This window comes from Berghia stephanieae, chromosome 5 (genome assembly GCF_034508935.2).
Source record: "Berghia stephanieae isolate SIO BIC M18660-M18661 chromosome 5, UCSD_Bste_1.3, whole genome shotgun sequence".
Lineage (NCBI taxonomy): Eukaryota > Metazoa > Mollusca > Gastropoda > Nudibranchia > Aeolidiidae > Berghia > Berghia stephanieae.
Genome location: NC_088364.1, coordinates 33,025,893 through 33,047,628, shown reverse-complemented (window position 1 = coordinate 33,047,628; position 21,736 = coordinate 33,025,893). Strand labels below are relative to the sequence as shown.

Sequence of the window (21,736 nt, the reverse complement as noted above, 5' to 3'; positions counted from 1 at the left end):
GGACATCAACCCGTTAAATCAAGCCATAGTTTAGGCACTTTGATAACTCCAGTCCAGTGGCCGCCGATAGGCTCACTGTAAGGTGAAACTCGTTTTTTGGAACTTTATTTTTGACCCTTTACTGTTTTGGTCACCATGGCGTTATATGTGAACCTATGTGACTAACTTTGGTATCATTATAAAGGGCACAAAACAAGCTTTCTGACGGTGTATTTAATTCTTAATTCCTGATTGTATTTCTCAGAAAGCTTATGTAATAAAAATTTATAAATTTTTGAATTATAAGAACTTTTTAAATTATGGATACATTTTAATTATACTTCATACATCGATAGACAATTAATTGAAGAATATCTCTGCCAAATTTCATCAAAATTGATAAACTCGCTCATTATTTTATTTTTTTCCGCCATCAACCCCACTTTTTAGGACAAAAACCTCATATTTTTCCCCCTTTTCATTTATCCTTAATTTTTTCCATACTTTCCATCCATAAAAATGATTTATATGAAAATAAAGCTTATTTTCTGACCATTAAAATGATACCTAACACTTGCCAATTATTTTTTAATTGAAACAAAATTACTGAAAACAATAAGTGGGCCATGTTGACTGTAAAACTCAAAATTTCCCGATCGCCGCGAGATGCTGGTTTTGAGGCAGCAGTGAGATCACAGATTCTCTCTGTAAAATTGACAAAACATTTCAATAGAAAAATATAAATAACTCTGGAACCGTAGGTCGTAGAGAAACAAATAAGGTATCAAATTTTATGTTTTTTCAAGTCCCATCCCCCTGACTGAGTCAAATCAAGATATTTTGAGTTTGAAAATTTTATCAAAGTGCCTACCATAGTTGCGTTAGGTTAACATAATTACATGTCATAATTACATAATAGAGTAATATCTGATTCTAATGTGGAAGTCGTCGTCGTAGTGAGTAGTAGGTCAGAAAATTAGATAGACGTCTAAGTCTAGGCCTAGGCTGACTAGAGTCTAGAGTTGTTCTCTGTGTCTGTGGATATTCTCACCGGACATTTTGTCTCATTTCATGGTGATAGAGTGATAGTGATACTCTTCTTAAAGTGTAGAATGGCCGTTTGCAAAATACTTTATCAACAAGAGTCCGATATCTGCGCTGCATTTCAATTTCATCATTGTTGACATTGAACTCGACTTTATCAACCAACCTTGTTTCCTATTTTCACTTTCATTTCTTACCTATTTCTTCGGGGATTCCCGATTCCCGATTAGTTTTGTTTACATCCGGTTGTTTCTCACGCTGCAAACTGCAGAACTATCCACGATAACGAAAGTCGCACTGTTAGTAACAGTAACAGTAACAATATCATGGGGAAAATTGGAAAGCCACAACGACGAAAGAAGAACAAAATCAAAAGTTTTGGATGGCACAAGTAAGGAACATTCTCTCTCTCTCTCTCACTCACACACACACACACCCTCTTCCCCTTTTTTCTCTCTTTCACGTCCACTTCCACTCTCCCATGCCCCCTCTAACTCTAACTTAGAGTCTAAGCCCTCTTACTCTTATTCTTACTCTTAAGTGTTTGAAGTCTTTGTCCTAGCCGGATTGTGCTTTCTCTTCTCGCAATCTCAATAACAATAAATAATCTCTCTCTCTCTCTCTCTCTCTCTCTCTCTCTCTCTCTCTCTCTCTCTCTCTCTCTCTCAATTTTTTAGGTAACAATGACATGATGATTATCCATTATCCTGTTACAGTAGTTATAATTCATTCTCATATTTTTTAGGTAACTGATGATTAATCTAAAGGAAAACATATACTGCACAACATCATCATATGATAATGATGAGGCAACAATTCATGTAGAAGTAGAAGATCTGTGGCAATAACATCAGCCCATGGCAGTTAATTAGTAGTAGTAGTAGTAGTATAGACCTGTAAATTCTCAGTCAATTAACTGAAATCAGTCAATTCGTCAAATATTCAAATATTTTTTAAAAGGGAAGAAAGAATTGAATAAGGAAAGAATTCATGAATCGTAGTCGATTGATTGACTGTAAATTTAATTAGGAATGTTCCACAGCGCCACGCATAGCTCATGGGCCGTTAATATTAACGATGGATATATTGCCAAGGCTAAGCGACGCTTTTTAGAATTGCCGTGTCTGAACACACCCCAGTGTATTTTCACACAGCCTTGGTGAAATTATTTTTTCGCTTTCAAAACCTGTTGTAGCCAATTTTAACTGAGCCGCCGAGCGATAAATTTCACTGTTTGGTCTAAGCCAAAATTGACCACATTTACTTGAAGGACAGGAAAAGTATGAAAAAGACAAATTCGAACACCGGAAGTTCGTTATGTAGACACCTTCAAATCGAAAGTTAAATGATTGCTACAAGCACATCTCGATTACCTCATGTTGTAAACAAACTGGTTGACCGTTTCTAAGTTTCTTCACTGATTGGGTACCTAATTATAAGGAACAATGGTAAGTAGCCTAATTAATTCCCGTGCAAATTAGTTTTCTGCCATTGCTTTGCTCAAGTGAGCTTGCTGTTTACCTTTCATTTTGATTCTTTGGATTTTACCGCTACGACGAATTACGAAGAGTTTCAGTTTCAATCAAATATTATAGAGCTCATTTACAGGTCTAGTAGTAGTAGTAGTGGTAGTAGTAGTAGTAGTAGTAGTAGTAACTTAGTAGTAGCAGTAAATAATTGACGATTTACCGTAAGGCAAGGTCTGTGGCTAAAAGACAAAATGAAAGTGATAGAGAAAGGACAAAGAAAGAATAGAGAAAAAGAGAGTAGGGTACCTATTATTAATAAAACAACACTCGGTGACAATATTATCACTCTGTGACAGTTAATAGTAAATAGTTGACAATTTACCAACTCGCACGGCCCATGGCAAAAAGAGGAAATGAGTGAGAAAGAGAGAGTGACAGGGAAACACAGAGAGAGAGCAAAGACAAAATGAGAGAGAGAGAGAGAGAGAGAGAGAGAGAGAGAGTATAATAATTAACAACATCATTCTGTGGCAATTGACGCTACCTTATAATTCCTCTTCTCGGTCTCAGTACTCATGGGAAAATTTTCAGTCTATCTTAAGAAAAGACTCCATGCGTCAACTGCCAACTGCAGAGCCAACAAAAGCATCTAACAATTATCTCGCTTAAAAGGAAGAAACAAGATGCTGATACTGATAGGGAATAGATTTGAGTGTAAGGCAATGCAATGCTTATTTATCTTCTCAGCCATCTTGCCCCTACAGGTACCACAGGTGGATATTTCATTTGTGTTGTATACAGTATAGAATTTTTTTTATGGGATCCCGATTTTCACCATCTCAGTAAATCATTACAATATGACCTTTCAGATATTATCCACGTTTACCTCCCTCACATTAGTCTTCATTATCTTTGTAAATTGCTCAACATGGAAATCTCAAACATATAGGCCTGGTACCGACTTGTTCAAGATTTCTATGCTGAACTGAATATGACATTCATCCACTTGAAACAGTGTGTGGTTTTGGTAGCCCTGGTGTGGTATAATGAGAAATAAAAAAATTCAGATTTTTTAATTGTTGTTATTCAGGTTTTTTAGTGTCATCTGCAAACAACGGTGGGTTATCAAAATCAAGTATGATATTGGCCATTTACTTGATTGATGTTTATCTTCTTTATGTATCCAAAATATTTAAATGGATACCTATTAACTTCAGATGGCAGATGTAGCACAGAAATAAAACGAAGAATTGCAATAAGCTAAAGATAGTTTTAATAAAATGAGTCTAATTTTCAAAAACCACAATATCTCAGTGACAGCAAAACATGGTGTATGGAAGGCTTATGTATGGTCAATATTATTATATGGCTGTGAAAGTTGGACAATTACAGAAGACATTAGAAAGAAACTGAAGGCAGCAGAGATGTGGTTTCTTAGAAGGATGTTAAGAATCTCATGGACAGAGAAGAAAATTAATGAAGAAGTATTAGAGCAAGCTGAAACTAAAAGGTTACTAATTCGTACAATAAGAAAAAGACAATTGCAACTTTTAGCTTACCTGAATCGACATATAAATGTATTGAAGATCTTGCTCTCACAGGAAAGATAGAAGGTAAAAAGAGTTAAAGGTAGACCAGGAAAAACATATTTGAATAGGTTGAACAGCTGGGTGATAAAGAAAGAGAAGAGTTATATTAGTATTAGTTTTTTGAGGTTATCTGATCAGAGAGATGAATGGCGTACCATGATCACCGATGTCTGGTACAGACTTGGTATTTGAAGAAGAAGAAATTTATCTTCTTCTGGTAATCAGGTTTGAAATGATTTGGAATTTTTTTCTTGTTTAACAGAAACAATGACAAAATCAATCGTGCACCCAAAAACTTGGAGCAGGAAGTTCCAAGAAGATTACAAGAGTTGGGTATGGCAATAAAAGAAGCGCAAACTGGAAAAAGGGACCGAAACAAATTCAAGAATAAGCCTGACGGTATTTTATTTTTCTCTTCAATCTCTTTTTGCTTTTTACTTGTTACGTTTTGTTGTTGTTTTGTTTTGTTTTTTACTTCTTCATGCAAACTGGTAGATTAGTTCTCATGATAAAGAAGTGAACAATCTTTTAATTAAGCTTAAGGTCTTTATATGAATTAAAGTATGTATGATAAGCTCTCAGACTTCAGAATCAATAGAAGGCATTGTTAAATGTTTAGTTCCAAATTCCAACAGACAACAAGCAAGAACATGCAAACCAACATTTAACCATGCTCAAGAAGGGACAACAAAGTTTGTCGGGATGTCCACACTGCATTGAAGTCTATTGAAATGTGTATTACAGTGCTGCACTGCCCCAACTTTTGAAATTGAATTGTTGCTAAGATGGCTTTCTTGTCTAATTCATGACATGCAAACTCATAGTGTAGCTATCGAATATATCAAAATGGATTTTTTTGGTCATATTTCCATTGTTGTGGATAGAGAAGTAGCGGACAATTGCCAAGATTCTTTTTGCTTTTTAAATAATTCTTCTCATCTTTCAAAATTTAAAAAAGGCTTTGCAAAATGATGCAAGATTTAATAAAGTTATATTATTGTCTCTTCATTTGGTGAAATTTGTCTTCTTTTTTCTCTTCTTCATTCCATTATAATTATAACTGCATTGTATCTATTTGAAATTGGTACATAAGAGTAAGAATAAGAATTTAATTTTTATTATTTACAAGAAGTGTGCATGTATTAAATCTGTTTTATTAATGTTTTGAAACTTAAAGCTTTTTCAACATGAAATTAAAGTATTTAAGAACAGGTAGTTCAGTTACATTAAATATATGTTAAATTGCGAATCATTGATTGTAAGTATAATTGCCTATTCTCAATGGAAAGTAGACTCTTGAACAATAAATAGGCCTACATTATTGAAATTATGTGCAACCTAGGTATAACAAAGTTTGATCCAATGCAAACTTAAATCCAATAATTTCCGCTAAGCATACAATGGACATCCTTGGAGTTTGGTTCCTCATATTAATTTACATTTTAATTGTGACCCATGCCTATGTTTTAAATTAACAGGATGTTTAGTTGAGTTTCTTTTATTTATTTATTTATTTATTTATTTATTTATTTATTTATTTATTTATTATTTTTTTTTTTTTTAATTTGTTGTTGCTTGTTTGTTGGTTTGTTTGAGTTTTTGTTTGGGGGGTTGGTTTTATTTTTTCCCCTTCTCTCTATTGCTATAGCCTAATGAATTTCTCATAAAATCTTTTTTTAGCTCCCAATGCTAATGATGCGAATATGCCCGTCATCAAAGGGAAGAAATATGCTTTGAAACCGCTTGCAAGAGATACAGCAGCTAAAATGAAGATGGGCAAAAAGTTGCAAAAGTTGACTCTTCAGGCAACTGAAGAATATATTAATGACCTCAAACCAGCAGGCCCATTTTTAGAGAATTTTCAATTCAAGAAGAAGCCACAAGAAACAAAAGAAGACTTCATGAATCGTGTTAGAAGGGAAAGTCTTGTAGCAGTTACGCAGTCAAAACTTGCTGCTAAGAGTGATGTAAGTAGTTTGTTTTTTTCTTATTTGCTGATTAATTGATTTTGAAATGATGTACTATATTTTAACACATGATTAGCCCATAGGAACAAGACTTACTTCCATTTAAATCATAAATTTTTCTGATTATTTATCTGGTTATACTTATCTGCAGACTTAAATGAGAATATTTTCACCACTTGCTTGTTTTTTGGGTTTTTTTTCAGCGCTGTGAGTCGTGGTGTGAAAATTTTGAGTTCTTGTTGGTGGATGTGTGTGTGTGTGTGTGTGTGTGCAGGGGGGGGTCTGTGTAAATTGAATCCTTGGAAAAGGCTGTGTACTCAAATTTTCTCATTTGACTTTTGCATATTAAGCACCTACCTGCCCCACAGGCATCACTTGTCCTACAGGTTATGTGTTTCTGTGAGCATTGGACCCCTTGTAAAGCTCTTTAAGCACATTTTGCTCACAGTTTTATAGTTTCTTTTTTAATAGGGGGGGGGGGGGGGGTTCACTGAAAGAGCAGTAACTGCAATGCAGTTGAAACCAGAGTTGCGTTACCGTTGTTGCTGTCTTGTTGGAAGTGGTATGGTCCAGTGTCGGATTAGATTGAAATCAATCATTTCCTCCTGAGCAAGGTTATGTATGTAACGCAGTATCTCAATCTGGTATTTTATATGGGTGGCCAGACTCGAAAATTTGACATAATGCATCTAAGTCAGAATGATCAAATTTGTTTCAATTGATTAGAATTTTTTTTTCTATTTGAAGCAAAAATGGTTTTCTTCAAATCCGCATAAATCTGAGATTTTGGAGTCAGAGGAGGAATTTCCACTTTTTAAAAAAACATTTTCGTCTTTAATGTCCGGATAGTGAGAGACTTGATGTGTGTTGGAACAAACAAGTGCAGCTTCCCACCATCCAGAAGTTAGCCTAAATTCTCAATTATTGTGATGGTTTATCAATTGGGATTAATACAGTAAAAATAGGGCTCAACAGCAAGCATTCAAAATTTTACTCTTTTTTCACTTTTTGTTACCATCAGCACTGATTAATTTATCTCAAATTTCATAACTTAGAATTTCGGTTTTAGGCTCATCCCGACACACTGTATATAATCGTGTATAAGAAGCACCTTTTTGACTAAAAAGTCAAGTGTGTAAGAGTATGATAACTCTGATTCTTATCTATGGAGAACTTACAAAGATCCCCCCCCCCCCCCATATTCAAGTTATACCTTCATTTCTCTCTCTCTCTCTCTCTCTCTCTCTCTCTCTCTCTCTCTCTCTCTCTCTCTCTCTCTCTCTCTCTCTCTCTCTCTCTGGCTGGAGTCCTTTGACTTCCCATGGTGGGCAGGAGGTCACTTGCTGGGTCTTCTATCCTTTTATATCTGTTTTTCAAGTTGCTTTCTGTCTTTATCTTGAAATTGGATTGCTTGGTTTTGTCCTGCCCTTTACCTTAGTCCTTAGCTGAGCGGGAAACAGCCAAGTGTTAAGTATTAGTTTTGGGAGATGTTTTTTTTTGTTACTTGTAGATCATCTCTCTGTTATGTTTTGTTTGTCATGTTTTCTGTTTTGGATATATTTTGTAAACATTTGAGTGTATTTCTCTTAGTGGGATCCTGTGGTCTTGTCTGGATGAAACTTTTATGTGATCTCAAACTAAGTACACTGATCGTGTACTCTTGGAATCTACATTTGTTTCCTATTTGAGTAATTCCTCTTTGTCTTAGTTTTAATCATGCCCTTTTAATTGTATTCTAGAATCGTTCCACTATGCCGTTTTCTTCCTATTTACTGGTGATGTAAAACCCTTAATAACAAGAACAAACAATCTTTTCCCTCTCTCAGGTTAATAAATTTTATGTACTGTTTTGGTTAAAAAAATTATATGTCAGGCCTTAGCTTTGAACAATTTATTTATGTGAGTACATTTTCCTATCATTTCTCCCAGCGTGGTGCAGAGTTTCAAATTAAGTCAAAGGCCAAAGAGAAACTAATAGCAGAGAAAAAGGAAAAACGAAAGCAGTAAGTAGCATTGATAATTGATAACTTTTTCTCTATCACAATTTGCATTTGGAGTCAGTATGCAGATCCAAGCATTATCAAATTCTTTTTAAAGATTGTGTCCCAAGTAAAGGTCTTAAAATGGATAAAGCTCTTATATCACACCCACGAATTACGTGCCTGAGCGAGCCTTTACTCACGGTATAGGTCAGGTTGACCTCAGGGTCAAGCGGTCAATCCTGCAGGTAAAGCTGCATACAATGCATTATGTTCCTAAAACATATAAATTGAGTAACGGCATTTCCTGTTTTCAGTCTACTGCTACTCCTCTTCTAAATTCACAACATATTTTTCAAAGCTTGGATATAACTGCATTTTTCTTGTTTGATATTTGTGTCTGGATTTCATTATTCTGCTGTGATTAGTTCTTTAGTTATTTACACCTGAAAAACTCAATGAATAAAATCAATTACAGGAGCTATTTTTTTTTTTTAAATAATAATTTTTTTAAATAATACTTTATTGCATCCGAAAAAGGAAATTTTTTGTACAGACGTGTTATAATTTACATAATAAGATAAAAATACAATGGAAATAGGATGTATATATGAAAAAGGAGTAGCTCCATAACCAGAGCTGCGCTTTATAATATGAATAATTTCAACACTGTAAAATAGTCAAAACTGTCACTATAAATTAAAAATTGAAAAGATTGCAAAACAAATAAATTAATAATTTAATATTTACATTTTTTGAAAGTAAAAATGCGAAATAATTATATAAAATGATTATTGCTTGTTGTTATAAAGCCTAATACTGGACGGCAGAAAAGATTTTCGGTGTCTCTCTGTTTTCGTTGAAATAGAGAATGGGCGACCACTTCTTTCTGACATAATAACTGATGGTCTTAGTGGATGATACTGGTCATTTAATATTTTAGTTATTTTATTTATACAAAATTTCTCGTATAAAAGATCTACATCGTCAACATCATTTATATAGCGTTTAATAGATTTTTTAATATTTGAATTTATTTTGTTCCTTTCCACTACTAAGCAATTGCCTCCCCAAGCTGTTATACAAAATGACAAAACACTTTCGATTACTGCTCTATAAAATAATGTGCAGAGGGTTTTATCTATTCTAAACTGAGAGAGTTTTGATAAAAAATATGTACGTCTGCACATCTTAAGCCTAATTATTTTCAAGTGTTCATCCCACTTGAGCCTGTCATCAATTGTTACACCAAGGTATTTGTAATGAGGAACTCGCTGGACGAATTGGTCCTTTAATTTTAACGGTTCTATCGGTTCCTTCACTCTCCTAAAGTCAATCACTAGCTCCTTTGTCTTGCTTATGTTAAGCTCTAGGTGGTGGGCATCACACCAAGACACAAATCTATCAATTTCTTGCCTATAAGCCACTTCGTTGCCATTTGTTATGAGGCCTTGAAGAGCGGTGTCATCTGCAAACTTTATCAAAGGTACACTCAGGTTTTGACTTCTACAGTCATTCGTGTATATTGTGAATAATACAGGGGACAATACACAACCTTGAGGAGCACCAGTATTTGTAGTTATACAGGAAGATATGTTTTGTCCTAATTGAACATATTGTGCTCTCTCCGTAAGAAATTCGAGCACCCAAGCAATTATATACTTGTTTAGATTCAGACTAGTCAATTTTTGAACAACCAACTGAGGTTGCATTGTATTGAACGCTGAAGAAAAATCTGCGAAAAGCAATCTGCAATAGCTCTTAGCGTGATCTAGATGCCTGTAGATGTTGTTTGTAAACAGCAAAATGGCATCCTCTACGCCACGTCCTGGTTTGTAAGCAAATTGATGACTATCACTCAATGGCATAAACTGGTTCCTAATTTTAACAAGAACAAGTTTTTCTAAAGATTTCATGACTATTGAAGTCAGTGCAACAGGTCTGAGATCGTTCATAGATTCAAGTTTTTCTTTTTTTGGAACAGGAATAATTTTTGAAGTTTTCCAAATTTCAGGGATCGAAACGCATTGGAGGGACCAGTTAAAAATATGTGTATAAATGGGGGACAGTTGATGGGCACATTCTTTATAATATTTTCCTTTCAATCCATCCGGCCCAGCAGCCTTCCTCTCGTTTAGTTTCGAAAATACGAATCTCGTTTCTTCTTCACTGACCTCAATAGTCATTTCATCTTCCAAAGCCCTGTCTAATTTATGTTTTTCATTTTCAATATCAAATTTGTTTGCTGTGTCAAAACGTGAATAAAATTTATTTAGAGTTTCAATTTCGATATCTTCAGATATAATCGTGGGCTTTGGATTATAGTTAACAGCAGTTTTAAGCCCCCGCCACGTGTCCCGTATATCCCCAGAAGAAAAGCATTTTTCAATTTTATTTTTGTACTTGTCTCTACAACTGGATATTACTCTCTTTATCTCTTTTTGTTTTGTTTTCAGATCTTTTTTATTTCTACTAGTAAAGAGAGTTTTCTTCTGGTTCAATAAAAGTTTTAGATCTTTTGTTATCCAAGGCTTGTTGTTAGGATAATATTTTATTTCTTTTTTACAAGACACGAGCTGTTCACAGAATTTTAAATACTCACTCACACAGTCATTCAGCTCATCCACACTATCACATGATTCGATAAAAACATTCCAGTCAGTGCATTCAAAACAACCACGCAAATCTTCACACACACTTCCGTTCCAGATCTGTACACTTTTCTTTAAAATTAATATAAAACTTTTGACACAACCAATTTTTAAAAAAGTTGTATCGGCGTATTTTACATTCTCTGGGCTTTCTAATGATTAAAACTGTTTAATGGACTTGTCTTTTAATCTTTTATAATATTTTTCTTTTCTTGCAATGCACATACAGGTAAAATGATCACACTTTAGAGACCCACATGAAATCTTTAAATGAACTTTATAGTGTATGTGGCTATACAGCACTCACTCAAAAAGAAAAAAAAACCATAACCGCTAAAGATTACTGTGTAATGATTTCAAATGTGAAATACTTTTGTTATTTGATATTGATATTGGAAAAGACTTAGAGACAACTCATTCAAAAGTGGTATGTTACAAATGTGTAAAAAGAATAACAAAAATGAAAGTATATAAAGGAGAAGAGTTTTTACTTAACTCCCGGACTATTGTAAAAAACAGTCAGCATTTGTGGACAGATTTTGTCCCCAGTGACATTACAATGTGCAATGTGTACAAAACATTTACAAACATACGAGTCGGCTGCATTAAAGATAGGCAGTCAAGTGACATTCAAACCTTAGACACAACGCAAGACACACATTCATCACACTCCACAGAAATCACAGTAGACAATGTTATAATGACAACCAGTCTTCTTCAAGTTTCCCCTGACTTAAGTCTCATGTACCAGAAAAGAAGATAAGATTAGAAAATAACGACAGAAAATATCAAGTAAATTATCAAGAAACAATACAGAACAGTTTACAACGTATTAGACAGGTAGAGACACCTAAACAATTTGAAATTATAATGTGACTTTTGACTGAATTAAAAGTGACATAATAGAGCAGGAGCTTGGATTCCCTCCCTCTCCTGAGAATCATGTTTTCCCCCATTTTAGTCTCTTTCTCTCTCTCTCTCTCTCTCTCTCTCTCTCTCTCTCTCTCTCTCTCTCTCTCTCTCTCTCTCTTCTCTATCTATCTATCTATTTTATTTATCTCTAATCTCTCTCTCTCTCTCTCTCTCTCTCTCTCTGTCTATCTATCTATCTATTTTATTTATCTCTTTCTCCTCTCTCTCTCTCTCTCTCTCTCTCTCTCTCTCTCTCTCTCTCTCTCTCTCTTCTCTCTCTCTCTCTCTCTCTCTCCTCCCCCCCACCCCCACCTCCCTCTCCTACGTCTTGACACACATACGCTCACGCCGACAGACAGTGTTGCAATAAATACACATACACACATAAAGTCAGATAGATAATACACATAATTTACGCTTTGTACAAATAAATGTGCGACTGTGGCATATGTTTAAAACCATCCCGGAATTTGGAATTATCTATGTTTTCTGTTATTCAAACTGTGAGAAAAGATTGTCTTCATTGTGTACTTCGGTGATTTATACGAAACAATTTCGGTATCCCAAATATAAAAGGTTTACAATGAAATGATTGACAAGTCCATTTAGAGACGAAGTAAGTAAAGTCTCTTAATGTTTGTCTTTAAGTTGAACCAAGTTTTATTGCATTTGATCGTGTCGTTTTTTTGCAATTTGGGGGTAAAGTTAAAAGTAAGTTAATTATTTCTCAAAATATGAGTAATTTATAATTAATAATTAACAATAACTTCCTTTCAACTAACACTATGAAAATCAAATTTATATCATAATTCCAATTATTTTCTAAATATTTTCTTTCTATAAATTTCTTGCGTTCATGATCATATTAAACTTTGGATAGCAGGTTTACAAAGTAAACAAACACGCGTAATGACTGTGAGTAAGAATCATTCAACAGGTAATTGTTATCATGACCCCGAGGTCACGCCCCCACAAAGGAGAAGGGGGCTGACTGGGTGGTAAGGCATGCGGTCAGGTTGAGTTCACTGAACAACTAAAGGCACGGCTTTTCGTTTCCGTGATATTAATAAAGCAATACTATCTACTGAATTAAATGTATAGTTCAGGCAAAAAAGGGAGTTTTTTCCTTGATTTTAAATGCCAGTAGTGCCTGAATTTTTTGAAGGATTGCAAATGGGTTTGGCACAAACAAATCTTACATACTTTTCAAACGTGAGTGATTTCACCATTTTTAAATGGTGAAAATGACGTTGATTGATGTCACTCAATCTGTTTAGAACAAAGGAATTGTAAAATCCATTGCATTTTACCCTTTGCGTGTAAGGTTATAAAAGATGTTGAGGAAATCCGACTGATGCGACAGAAAGTTAGTGGAGTATCAAAAATTTGTTTACATACTGATTGGATGTGGCTTGCCTCTCGGTTAACTTGAACCTAATGTTTTGTGATAAAGGCTAAAGTGTTAAAGGGGAAGCATTAAATTGCTTTAGTACAGTCAATTAAACATACGTAAGGGTCTTTTTTTTTACCTCAAAACGTCTTTCTATAATGGAATCCTGGTCAACACTACTTGACCAGAAAAATTCGTTGACTTTGTACATTATCATAGAAACACAATCAGATAAAGAATAGAAATCAGAGGACCAACAGAGGAGTTGACTTAAAGCAGAAGTTGACATCATTTATCGTCCTACATGTTAAGTGTTTGTATTGGTAACCTTTGTAAGACTCTTTTATCACATAATTTAGTGGATATTGCACTTATATAAATCTTCCAATTATATTTGTTTGTTTTTCTTTTTTTTATTTAAGTATGAGTTTTAGATTTATTGATGAATATTTATTCTAAAATCTGCAGAAAATTAACAGAGAAGGAGGTGCCAAAACCTGAAGAAGAGAAACCTAAAAGAGAAGAGAAAAAGGAAATTAAGGATTTTTCTTCATTACACGGCAAGTTTATAAGTATATACTTGCATAACAAACCAAAAAAAAAGATTAAGAGATGTAAAGATTTATATTGTTTGACTGTCTCATTAAATTAGATTCAAAAGTGACAAGCTTGGTTATGGTGCAGTGGTAACCACCTAATAACCCAATTTGTAATTTTAATAATAAGGATAATGGAAATGGTAATAATAATAATGATAATAATAATAATAATATAATATTACTTATATAGTTTTCAACCTCCATATAATTGCTTAACGGCACTTTAAAAATTCACGTTTTTCAAACATAATAGCTCACTTTGTGTAATAAACTGCTACTCTTGATTATTTTATAATGACATTCTTCTATATGGGAGGAAATAATTGATAACCCTGATAAGAGACATTTTATTATAACAGTGTTTTATATGTTCAGAAAGGGATTTGTCATTGGTTGGTGGGGGTGGACTGTAGCCTCAACCAACTGGTTCGGACCTAAATTCCTAAGGAAAATAAAAAACAACTATAGGTTTATTCTCAAACTGTTTAAAACGGAACTGGGCAAGCTTCTTCAGATATTATTATTATAGTGGACTAAAATTTATTTTTACCCATCTGCCCCGCTGTCTTTGCCTAATCATCTATTCCGACTACTTTGCCTAACAATGTTATCACCCAAGAGATAACTTATAACCACTTAATCGGTAATGTATTATATAATGTGCGGAAAACCTCACACTTAACAAATTATTTGAACTAGGTACCCTTTTGAATGGGAGAAAAATAGATCATTATATGGAATTTGTAAAAAATATTTTTGTAAAAAAAATTTTTTTTTTTTTTTTTTTTTTTTTGTTTGTAATATTGGGTAAACAATTCCATAATTCTGCTGGTTATTTATTTCCCTTGAAATCTGAAAATATATTTTTATCCTTCGTTTGTTTTTGTTTTTTATTCAATATTAACAACAGTCATGTTCATTCAATATCATTGTTAAATGCTGTTTTTATTTTGCATGTTACAATTAAATTTTGTAAAACAAATACAATACTATTCTCTTATCTTAAATTTATTAGTTACCTGATATTTCATGACTTTTAGCATTAAATCCTATGAAAATGTAACAGAATTTGATTGTGTTTACGTTAATGTAAGTGTATGATTGAACATGAATGTGATGTTGAATGTGTGTGTATGTCTGAGCATGTAAGTTTTGTGTTATTGTCCTTAATTTTATTGTTCTTTTTACCACTATCTCTTCTTCAATTTAATATCAACTTCACTGTATTTTTTTTTTCCCAGATGAAATAGTACCTTTTGGAGAAGTAGTTCATGCTCCATATAATTGCTTAACGGCACTTTAAAAATTCACGTTTTTCATACATAATAGCTCACTTTGTGTAATAAACTGCTACTCTTGATTATTTTATAATGACATTCTTCTATATGGGAGGAAATAATTGATAACCCTGATAAGAGACATTTTATTATAACAGTGTTTTATATGTTCAGAAAGGGATTTGTCATTGGTTGGTGGGGGTGGACTGTAGCCTCAACCAACTGGTTCGGACCTAAATTCCTAAGGAAAATAAAAAACAACTATAGGTTTATTCTCAAACTGTTTAAAACGGAACTGGGCAAGCTTCTTCAGATATTATTATTATAGTGGACTAAAATTTATTTTTACCCATCTGCCCCGCTGTCTTTGCCTAATCATCTATTCCGACTACTTTGCCTAACAATGTTATCACCCAAGAGATAACTTATAACCACTTAATCGGTAATGTATTATATAATGTGCGGAAAACCTCACACTTAACAAATTATTTGAACTAGGTACCCTTTTGAATGGGAGAAAAATAGATCATTATATGGAATTTGTAAAAAATATTTTTGTAAAAAAATTTTTTTTTTTTTTTTTTTTTTTTTGTTTGTAATATTGGGTAAACAATTCCATAATTCTGCTGGTTATTTATTTCCCTTGAAATCTGAAAATATATTTTTATCCTTCGTTTGTTTTTGTTTTTTATTCAATATTAACAACAGTCATGTTCATTCAATATCATTGTTAAATGCTGTTTTTATTTTGCATGTTACAATTAAATTTTGTAAAACAAATACAATACTATTCTCTTATCTTAAATTTATTAGTTACCTGATATTTCATGACTTTTAGCATTAAATCCTATGAAAATGTAACAGAATTTGATTGTGTTTACGTTAATGTAAGTGTATGATTGAACATGAATGTGATGTTGAATGTGTGTGTATGTCTGAGCATGTAAGTTTTGTGTTATTGTCCTTAATTTTATTGTTCTTTTTACCACTATCTCTTCTTCAATTTAATATCAACTTCACTGTATTTTTTTTTCCCAGATGAAATAGTACCTTTTGGAGAAGTAGTTCATGCTCCACCAACTCTCTCTGTGCTGCCCAAGAAGGCTACAACACAAGGTCGTGACAGAGTAAGTATCCTCACTTTGCCATCAGAGTAACTTTGAGGAGTGGCTCAGGAAACTCGATCGGTAGTTTTTGGCCCAGAACAGAAAATTGCCAGGGTGGTGGACAATTGCCCTGCTCACCCCAAAATTGATGATTTGAAGGCAATAGAGCTCGTATTCCTGTCGCCCAACACAACAAGTCTATTGCAGCCACGTTATCAAGGCATAATCAAAGTCTTCAAACAGATCTACAGAAAGTTGATGGTGTGCAGTCACCTGCTCCATGTCAAGGAGCAGATGAAGGACAGGAGGAAAGAAGTCTACACTGTCAGTGTCCTTGATGCCCTTTATCGGATCAAAGAAGTGTGGCCTCTTAATCCAACAACAGTGTATTGCAAACTGTTTCAGAAATGCAGACTTTGTGGTGAGGGATACTGCAGCCGAAGAGCAGGAGTCAGAGACCACGCAACCTAGTGAGAAAAGTGATGTTATCGATGACTTCAGCAACCTTTTTAGCAGGTTAACTCACTCAACCCTAAAACCGACTATATCCGTAGTTTACCCTTGTTACTTTTACCCCATGCCTATTAATTACATTTTTCTGAGACAAATTATAGGCGTAGTATCAAAGTTAATGTTTTTAGTTTATACATGTTAGTGGTAGTTGAATAAAACTATCTATGTACATGCTCATTTTTAATACATTTTTTCCCAATTTTGAAAATTAGCAAAAATCTCTAGGATTGACTGAGTTAAGTATCCTGATATCACTTACTGCAATAGCAGAAGCCTATTTGGCTGTTGACCAAAACTTGACAAAGTCAGATGTGTGTCAAAAGAAGATATTGTCAACTCCGTGACAGAGAAAGACTTAAACGAGGAAGAGGAAGAAAAAATGCCACCACCTCCCTACGGGTACCACAGCAGATGCAAGAGATGCAGTCAAGACACTGCGCCACTTTATAGACAGCCAGTCTGGTGCAAAGCATCAGCTAAACCTGATCTCAAACTTACACGACTATGTAGATAAAGTCTCTGTCTCAAAATCCCGCCAAACGTCAATAACTTAACAAACTTATTCAAGAAAGCGATTCGAGTGGTATCCCTATCCCACCGCTTTTTCTATACAGATAGATTTTATTCCGTTTCAAATGCCGACAAATTAAATCTTTACAGTTGTCCTTTGTGTTAACAGTTTCCTGTATAAATTAAAAAATTATTCTATTACTCTATTTACTCTCTTCTTTTTCAGCCAGGGGCTCGAATGCCTGAATTAAAGGAAGCTTTTTCAAATAAGAAGACAAATGCCAGTAAAAAGACAGTGCCTTTGAGGAAAAAAGGGAAGACAGTGAAGAGGAAGCATTTGACATTACAACAGCAGTTTGAATCGGATGCGAAAAGAGAACAATTTGTAGAACTATACAGACAAATGAAAAAGAATGCAAAGTTCAAGTGATTTGATTTGTGTAAGCAGGAAAAAAAAGTTTTGTTGAAGAGTGTCAGGCTTCCATTTTGAATGAATGAGAAAGAAAACGCTTGACTCAAACATGATTGTTGGAAGGAGGATGAAACATGCTTATTGCTGAAATGCCCTTGAGGTATATAAAAAGATTCCACTTTTATTTTCTGCTGTATTCTTGTGTTGTTGTACAACATTTATTGACTATCAAATTTAATGTATAGTCAAACTAAACATTTTCAATTTAAGATGAGGGTGCTTTTTGTGAATTGAATGAATACAAAATGTTCAGCATGTTTTATCGTTTTAGTTATTGAATTGAAGCTTAGTAATTTATAAATTTTTCTAATTCTTTATTTGTTATTCCCTTCCATGAGATATTTGTCCTTGTCCCGACTTGAGGTGATATATCCAGGTCATGAGGAGGGCAGTTTGAGTTTGGATATAAGAGATGATTTTTAAAAAATCATATTTGAATGGCTATTCAATTTGTTAGAAAAAGTTTTATACCCCGTGCTAGCAGCTGTGTGAAACATTGGATGTCCCTCTTGGTGTTCACACGTGTCACATGGTGGGTCCTTATCTCCTTAGGATATGGAACTGACTGACTCTATGCTTGGGTGTATCAGTTAAAAAATTTTATTTTTTTTTTTTGCTGTCTCCTTGCCACTTATGTAATTAGTCCTATTCTTATGGCATTGTGAATGAGATATGACAAATTTTTTTTGTTAATTTAGACGTTCCTTTTTGGAAAACAAAAATTACAAGTCATCTCTTATTAATGTTTGTTGTTAGGTAAGCAATCAATGTATATATATATAGGTGTAAGGGTTTTTGATGCCTACCTTTCCTAGAGTGTTTCAACAATGATGGGATCACAAAAGTGAGTCTGATTTTGATAACTCCATGTAGTTTACATCTAGAGCATGAATAGTTTGTGATCTTTGACCTGACAAAAGTGCTAACAACATATTTAATTTCAAAGTTAATTCCAGTCTGATATGTTGGTGAGGGTACCAACCTTCTAAAAATTTTAATACTGATTCGACATTCCAAGTTGTAATTTGTCTATTGTCGGAAATGAATGCCTTTTTTCAAATACTCCTTTCATGAATCTTTTTACACAACTCATTTCGCCTTTATTATCAAGGATGGATTCGGATTGTAAATAGGAAATTTACTAGTTTGTATATATTCTTATACCACCAATTTATTTCACTGAGTGCTTTATCTGATAATTTTATTGTGCTATCCCAGTCTCCCTTGTTTCTAGGTAGAGCCTTACATTTTTCTCTTTCCATATTTCTATAATACAAGGGGCCGTGAGGAACTTCTGCAAAACATGATACCATCAATCAATCAATTTAGCCACTTCTCTGACTGAGTTATTGTTTTCTTGACTAACTTTATGGCATAAGTTTTGCAAGTTTTCCTTTCCAGAGTGGCCAACCTTTCCGATTATTTCGGGAAATTCCCTAAATGGATCCACCGTTCCCGATGTCCCGAAACTGAGTTTTTTTTCCCGAAAAAAAACCATCGTAAAAAAAGACGAATTGCGAATGAAAATCAGCTAGCCCTGAGTGTTCTTTCAATTCCTCACAGTAATGCAGCATCAGAGAGGATATTTAGTTTGGTTAGGAAGAATAGAACTGAAAGCAGATCTCAGTTGAGCAATGCCACTCTAAACAGTCTTTTAGTTAATAAAGTTAGGGTCTCCTCATCAAGCATGCCAATTGACTGACAAGTTCTTGCAAAAATGCAAGAGATCCACCATGGATAGCTTGCATTCAGAAGGCAAATAATAGCAGTAAACAAAGCCTGTTATCATGTACATAGTGTAAAAAGTATTGTAGTGATGCTGTGGTCTCAATGTGTGTGTAGTTTTTTAGTTTTAAATTGTCAAGTCATATTTATTAATAGAATAGAGGCTGTGACTTCTGCACCAAATTCAATAGAGGGCATAATGCACCCCCTAAGCTTGGATAGAGGATACATATGTCAAAAGTTACCCTTTCACTTCCAAGGTTTACAGGTATGTCAACTTAATGTCTGTTTTCATTTTCATTCTTTGTAAAGTATTAAATTAGTATTAGGCTGTGTATTACTTCACTCTTAACATTATTGTGCGGTAACCAAAAATTTTCCCTAATTCAGTTTCTGAAAAGTTGGCCACCCTGCTTTCTCTCTTTAGTCAATTCAACTGTGGTATTAGCAGAGTCAATAATGAATCCCAAATATTAATTTTCTGGGTTGGGACCAGCACTGATTTTTGTGGATGGATAATAAATCCAAGTTTTCTGAAAAATACCTATGTCTACGGTATCCATAACGTTTTGAAGGCATTCTTCGTTGCTTTTGCCAACCAATAATGAATCATCTAAATAGCCTGTACTAATATAATCCAATTTGCGTAAGTATGAATAAATAGGCTTGGTCAGTTTTGTACAGCATCTTGGCCCTTGGTAAGCATGTATATTCCATTAGCTTTCCTCTCCATTTAAATTTAAGATATTTTCTATCTTCCTCATCCAGCATTTGGGCGTAATCAAGCTTAACGCTGTTTTGAGGGTTTCCATTTTAAACTTTTTGTACTGAACTTGTTTATTGAACTCTTTTAAATTAAGTATGATTCTGTAAGATCCATCAGGCTTTTTTCTTGTAAATATGCCAGAAATGAACTCTCCTGATTCATGTTGTGATTCTTCAAATACTCCTTTATATACCAATCAGTCTAATCCGAATCCGTGGTCAATTTCTTTATATTCACTTCCACTGCATTGGAGCTCATTAGCCCTCGTATTGTGAACACACTGTTGCTGTTTAAGCGTGTCAATCTTTATTTTCATTCCACTGACCATTTGTAAAATATTGCAATCAGATGTTTATTTGGTCCTACTAATTGCTATCCGGCAGCCTAGGGAAGCCATCCGGAGGTCATCTAAAGCATTCTCAAGCCATCCGGAGGCCCTCAGACCTGTACGAAGCTTTCCAGAAGTTGTCCGAAAGGGAGGCCTTCCGAAAGCTCTTCGTTCTGCACCGGATGGCAATTAGTAATACTAATTGCCATCCAGAGCCGTCCGGCGCAGAATGATTTAGGCTGTTTGGCTTCCTTTATTGTTTGCCACGAATCATCTCCATAAAGCCATTTTTTGTTTGTGGTTGGCAAGTCACATACATCCTTGATGTCCAATGGGAGATTATATTTTTGGTCCATTTTCCTTTGGGACGTTATCTTTAATTGCACGGTCCCTAGCAAAGCCATCGCATCCAATAGGGCTGTCTGTGCAGTTTTAAAAGTTGACTCTTCTGCGTTTCTTTCATGTTTTGCGCACTGACTGTTAGTGTCACCAACGCCTTTGAAATGAAACGGTGTATTGTTGTGTGTTTAGCGTCCAGTTTTTTAGTTATTGGTTTCAATGTGTTCCAAATTTCTTTGTTAGTCATTTTGACTTCCAAATATGGGCAGTTTGATGGTCTTTAGTATTTATCCATCTTTTCCTTAAGTTTCTCTTTGCCCATTTCTTGTGTGAGGCATTGTGTCATGAATTTTGCCAAATTTTCTCGAATTGGGTTGGCTACATCCTCTGTAACTGCGAACTCCTTACTTACCTTATTCACAATGTTGGGGGCATCGGTTGGAAATAATACAACCAGACCTAGTTCTGTTCTGTATTTGAGCTGGAAACTTCCATTCGATATAGTAGTTTCACTGTATCCTGGATGTCTTTTTATATTATATATATCGTTAGGATCATTACTTTCATAAGCCGAATCCTGACCAGATATCTCTGAAAAATGGTCGTTTAACATTTTAAGGGGATCTACCACTTAAAATTCTGAATCATATAAGGCAAGCACAATTTCATATGTTATACATGCAAAATGTATTAAATAGCAATTAGAATGAAAATAAATCATGAAATTTTGAAAAAATATATTTGTTACCATGGAAACGCATATAAACGGCCGACATCTTGGATTTTTTCCAATATTTGAAACCCCTAAGGCATGGTAGTTAATGAACAGATTTTCACCAAATTTCGAAAATAGGTAAATAAAAGCAAGTGCAAACGACAAATAGATCCATATTTTCGATTTTGCAAAAATTAAATGGTTTATGACCTTCAATGTGAGCATTATAAAAAATAATGCAAAAATATGATTTTTTGAAGCCATAGAATCAAATAATCTGAAATATGCTTCTGTTTCATTTATCTATACTGTATGAAGAATACGCTCACTTATTTTCAACCTTCTATCTCAAAAAATAGCTGAGCCTTAGGGATTTGAAACTGAAAAATCAAGAAATTGAGAAAAA

At 34.2% G+C, this 21,736-nt stretch overlaps 2 protein-coding genes and 1 pseudogene across 3 annotated transcripts in view; 1 reads left to right on the top strand and 2 right to left on the bottom strand.

Annotated features, from left to right (window-relative positions):
* Positions 1 to 1,319, bottom strand: part of LOC144972782 (oxidoreductase-like domain-containing protein 1) — a 10,563-nt gene extending 9,244 nt beyond the window's left edge. For both annotated transcript variants that reach the window (XM_078914402.1, XM_078914404.1), the window contains exon 1: positions 1,031 to 1,319. Coding sequence is in view for 1 of the 2 variants with exons in the window: in XM_078914404.1 (XP_078770530.1) it covers positions 1,031 to 1,037 (7 nt within the window). In the remaining variant the exon portion in view is untranslated. The remainder of the gene's footprint in view (positions 1 to 1,030) is intronic.
* Positions 1,282 to 21,736, top strand: LOC144972780 (uncharacterized). The gene is made up of 7 exons (XM_078914400.1): positions 1,282 to 1,414; positions 4,344 to 4,480; positions 5,762 to 6,048; positions 7,978 to 8,051; positions 13,449 to 13,540; positions 15,895 to 15,983; positions 17,212 to 21,736. Exons 1-7 carry the CDS (start codon positions 1,350 to 1,352, stop codon positions 17,413 to 17,415), a joined length of 948 nt encoding a protein of 315 aa, XP_078770526.1. The 5' UTR covers positions 1,282 to 1,349; the 3' UTR covers positions 17,416 to 21,736.
* Positions 20,387 to 21,228, bottom strand: LOC144973924 (uncharacterized; annotated as a pseudogene).

Coding starts and splice junctions, on each gene's coding strand:
- LOC144972780 (XM_078914400.1), top strand. CDS start 1,350: ATGGGGAAAATTGGAAAGCCACAACGACGAAAGAAGAACAAAATCAAA. Junction 4,481..5,761: donor ATTCAAGAATAAGCCTGACG/GTATTTTATTTT, acceptor ATCTTTTTTTAG/CTCCCAATGCTAATGATGCG. Junction 6,049..7,977: donor AACTTGCTGCTAAGAGTGAT/GTAAGTAGTTTG, acceptor CATTTCTCCCAG/CGTGGTGCAGAGTTTCAAAT.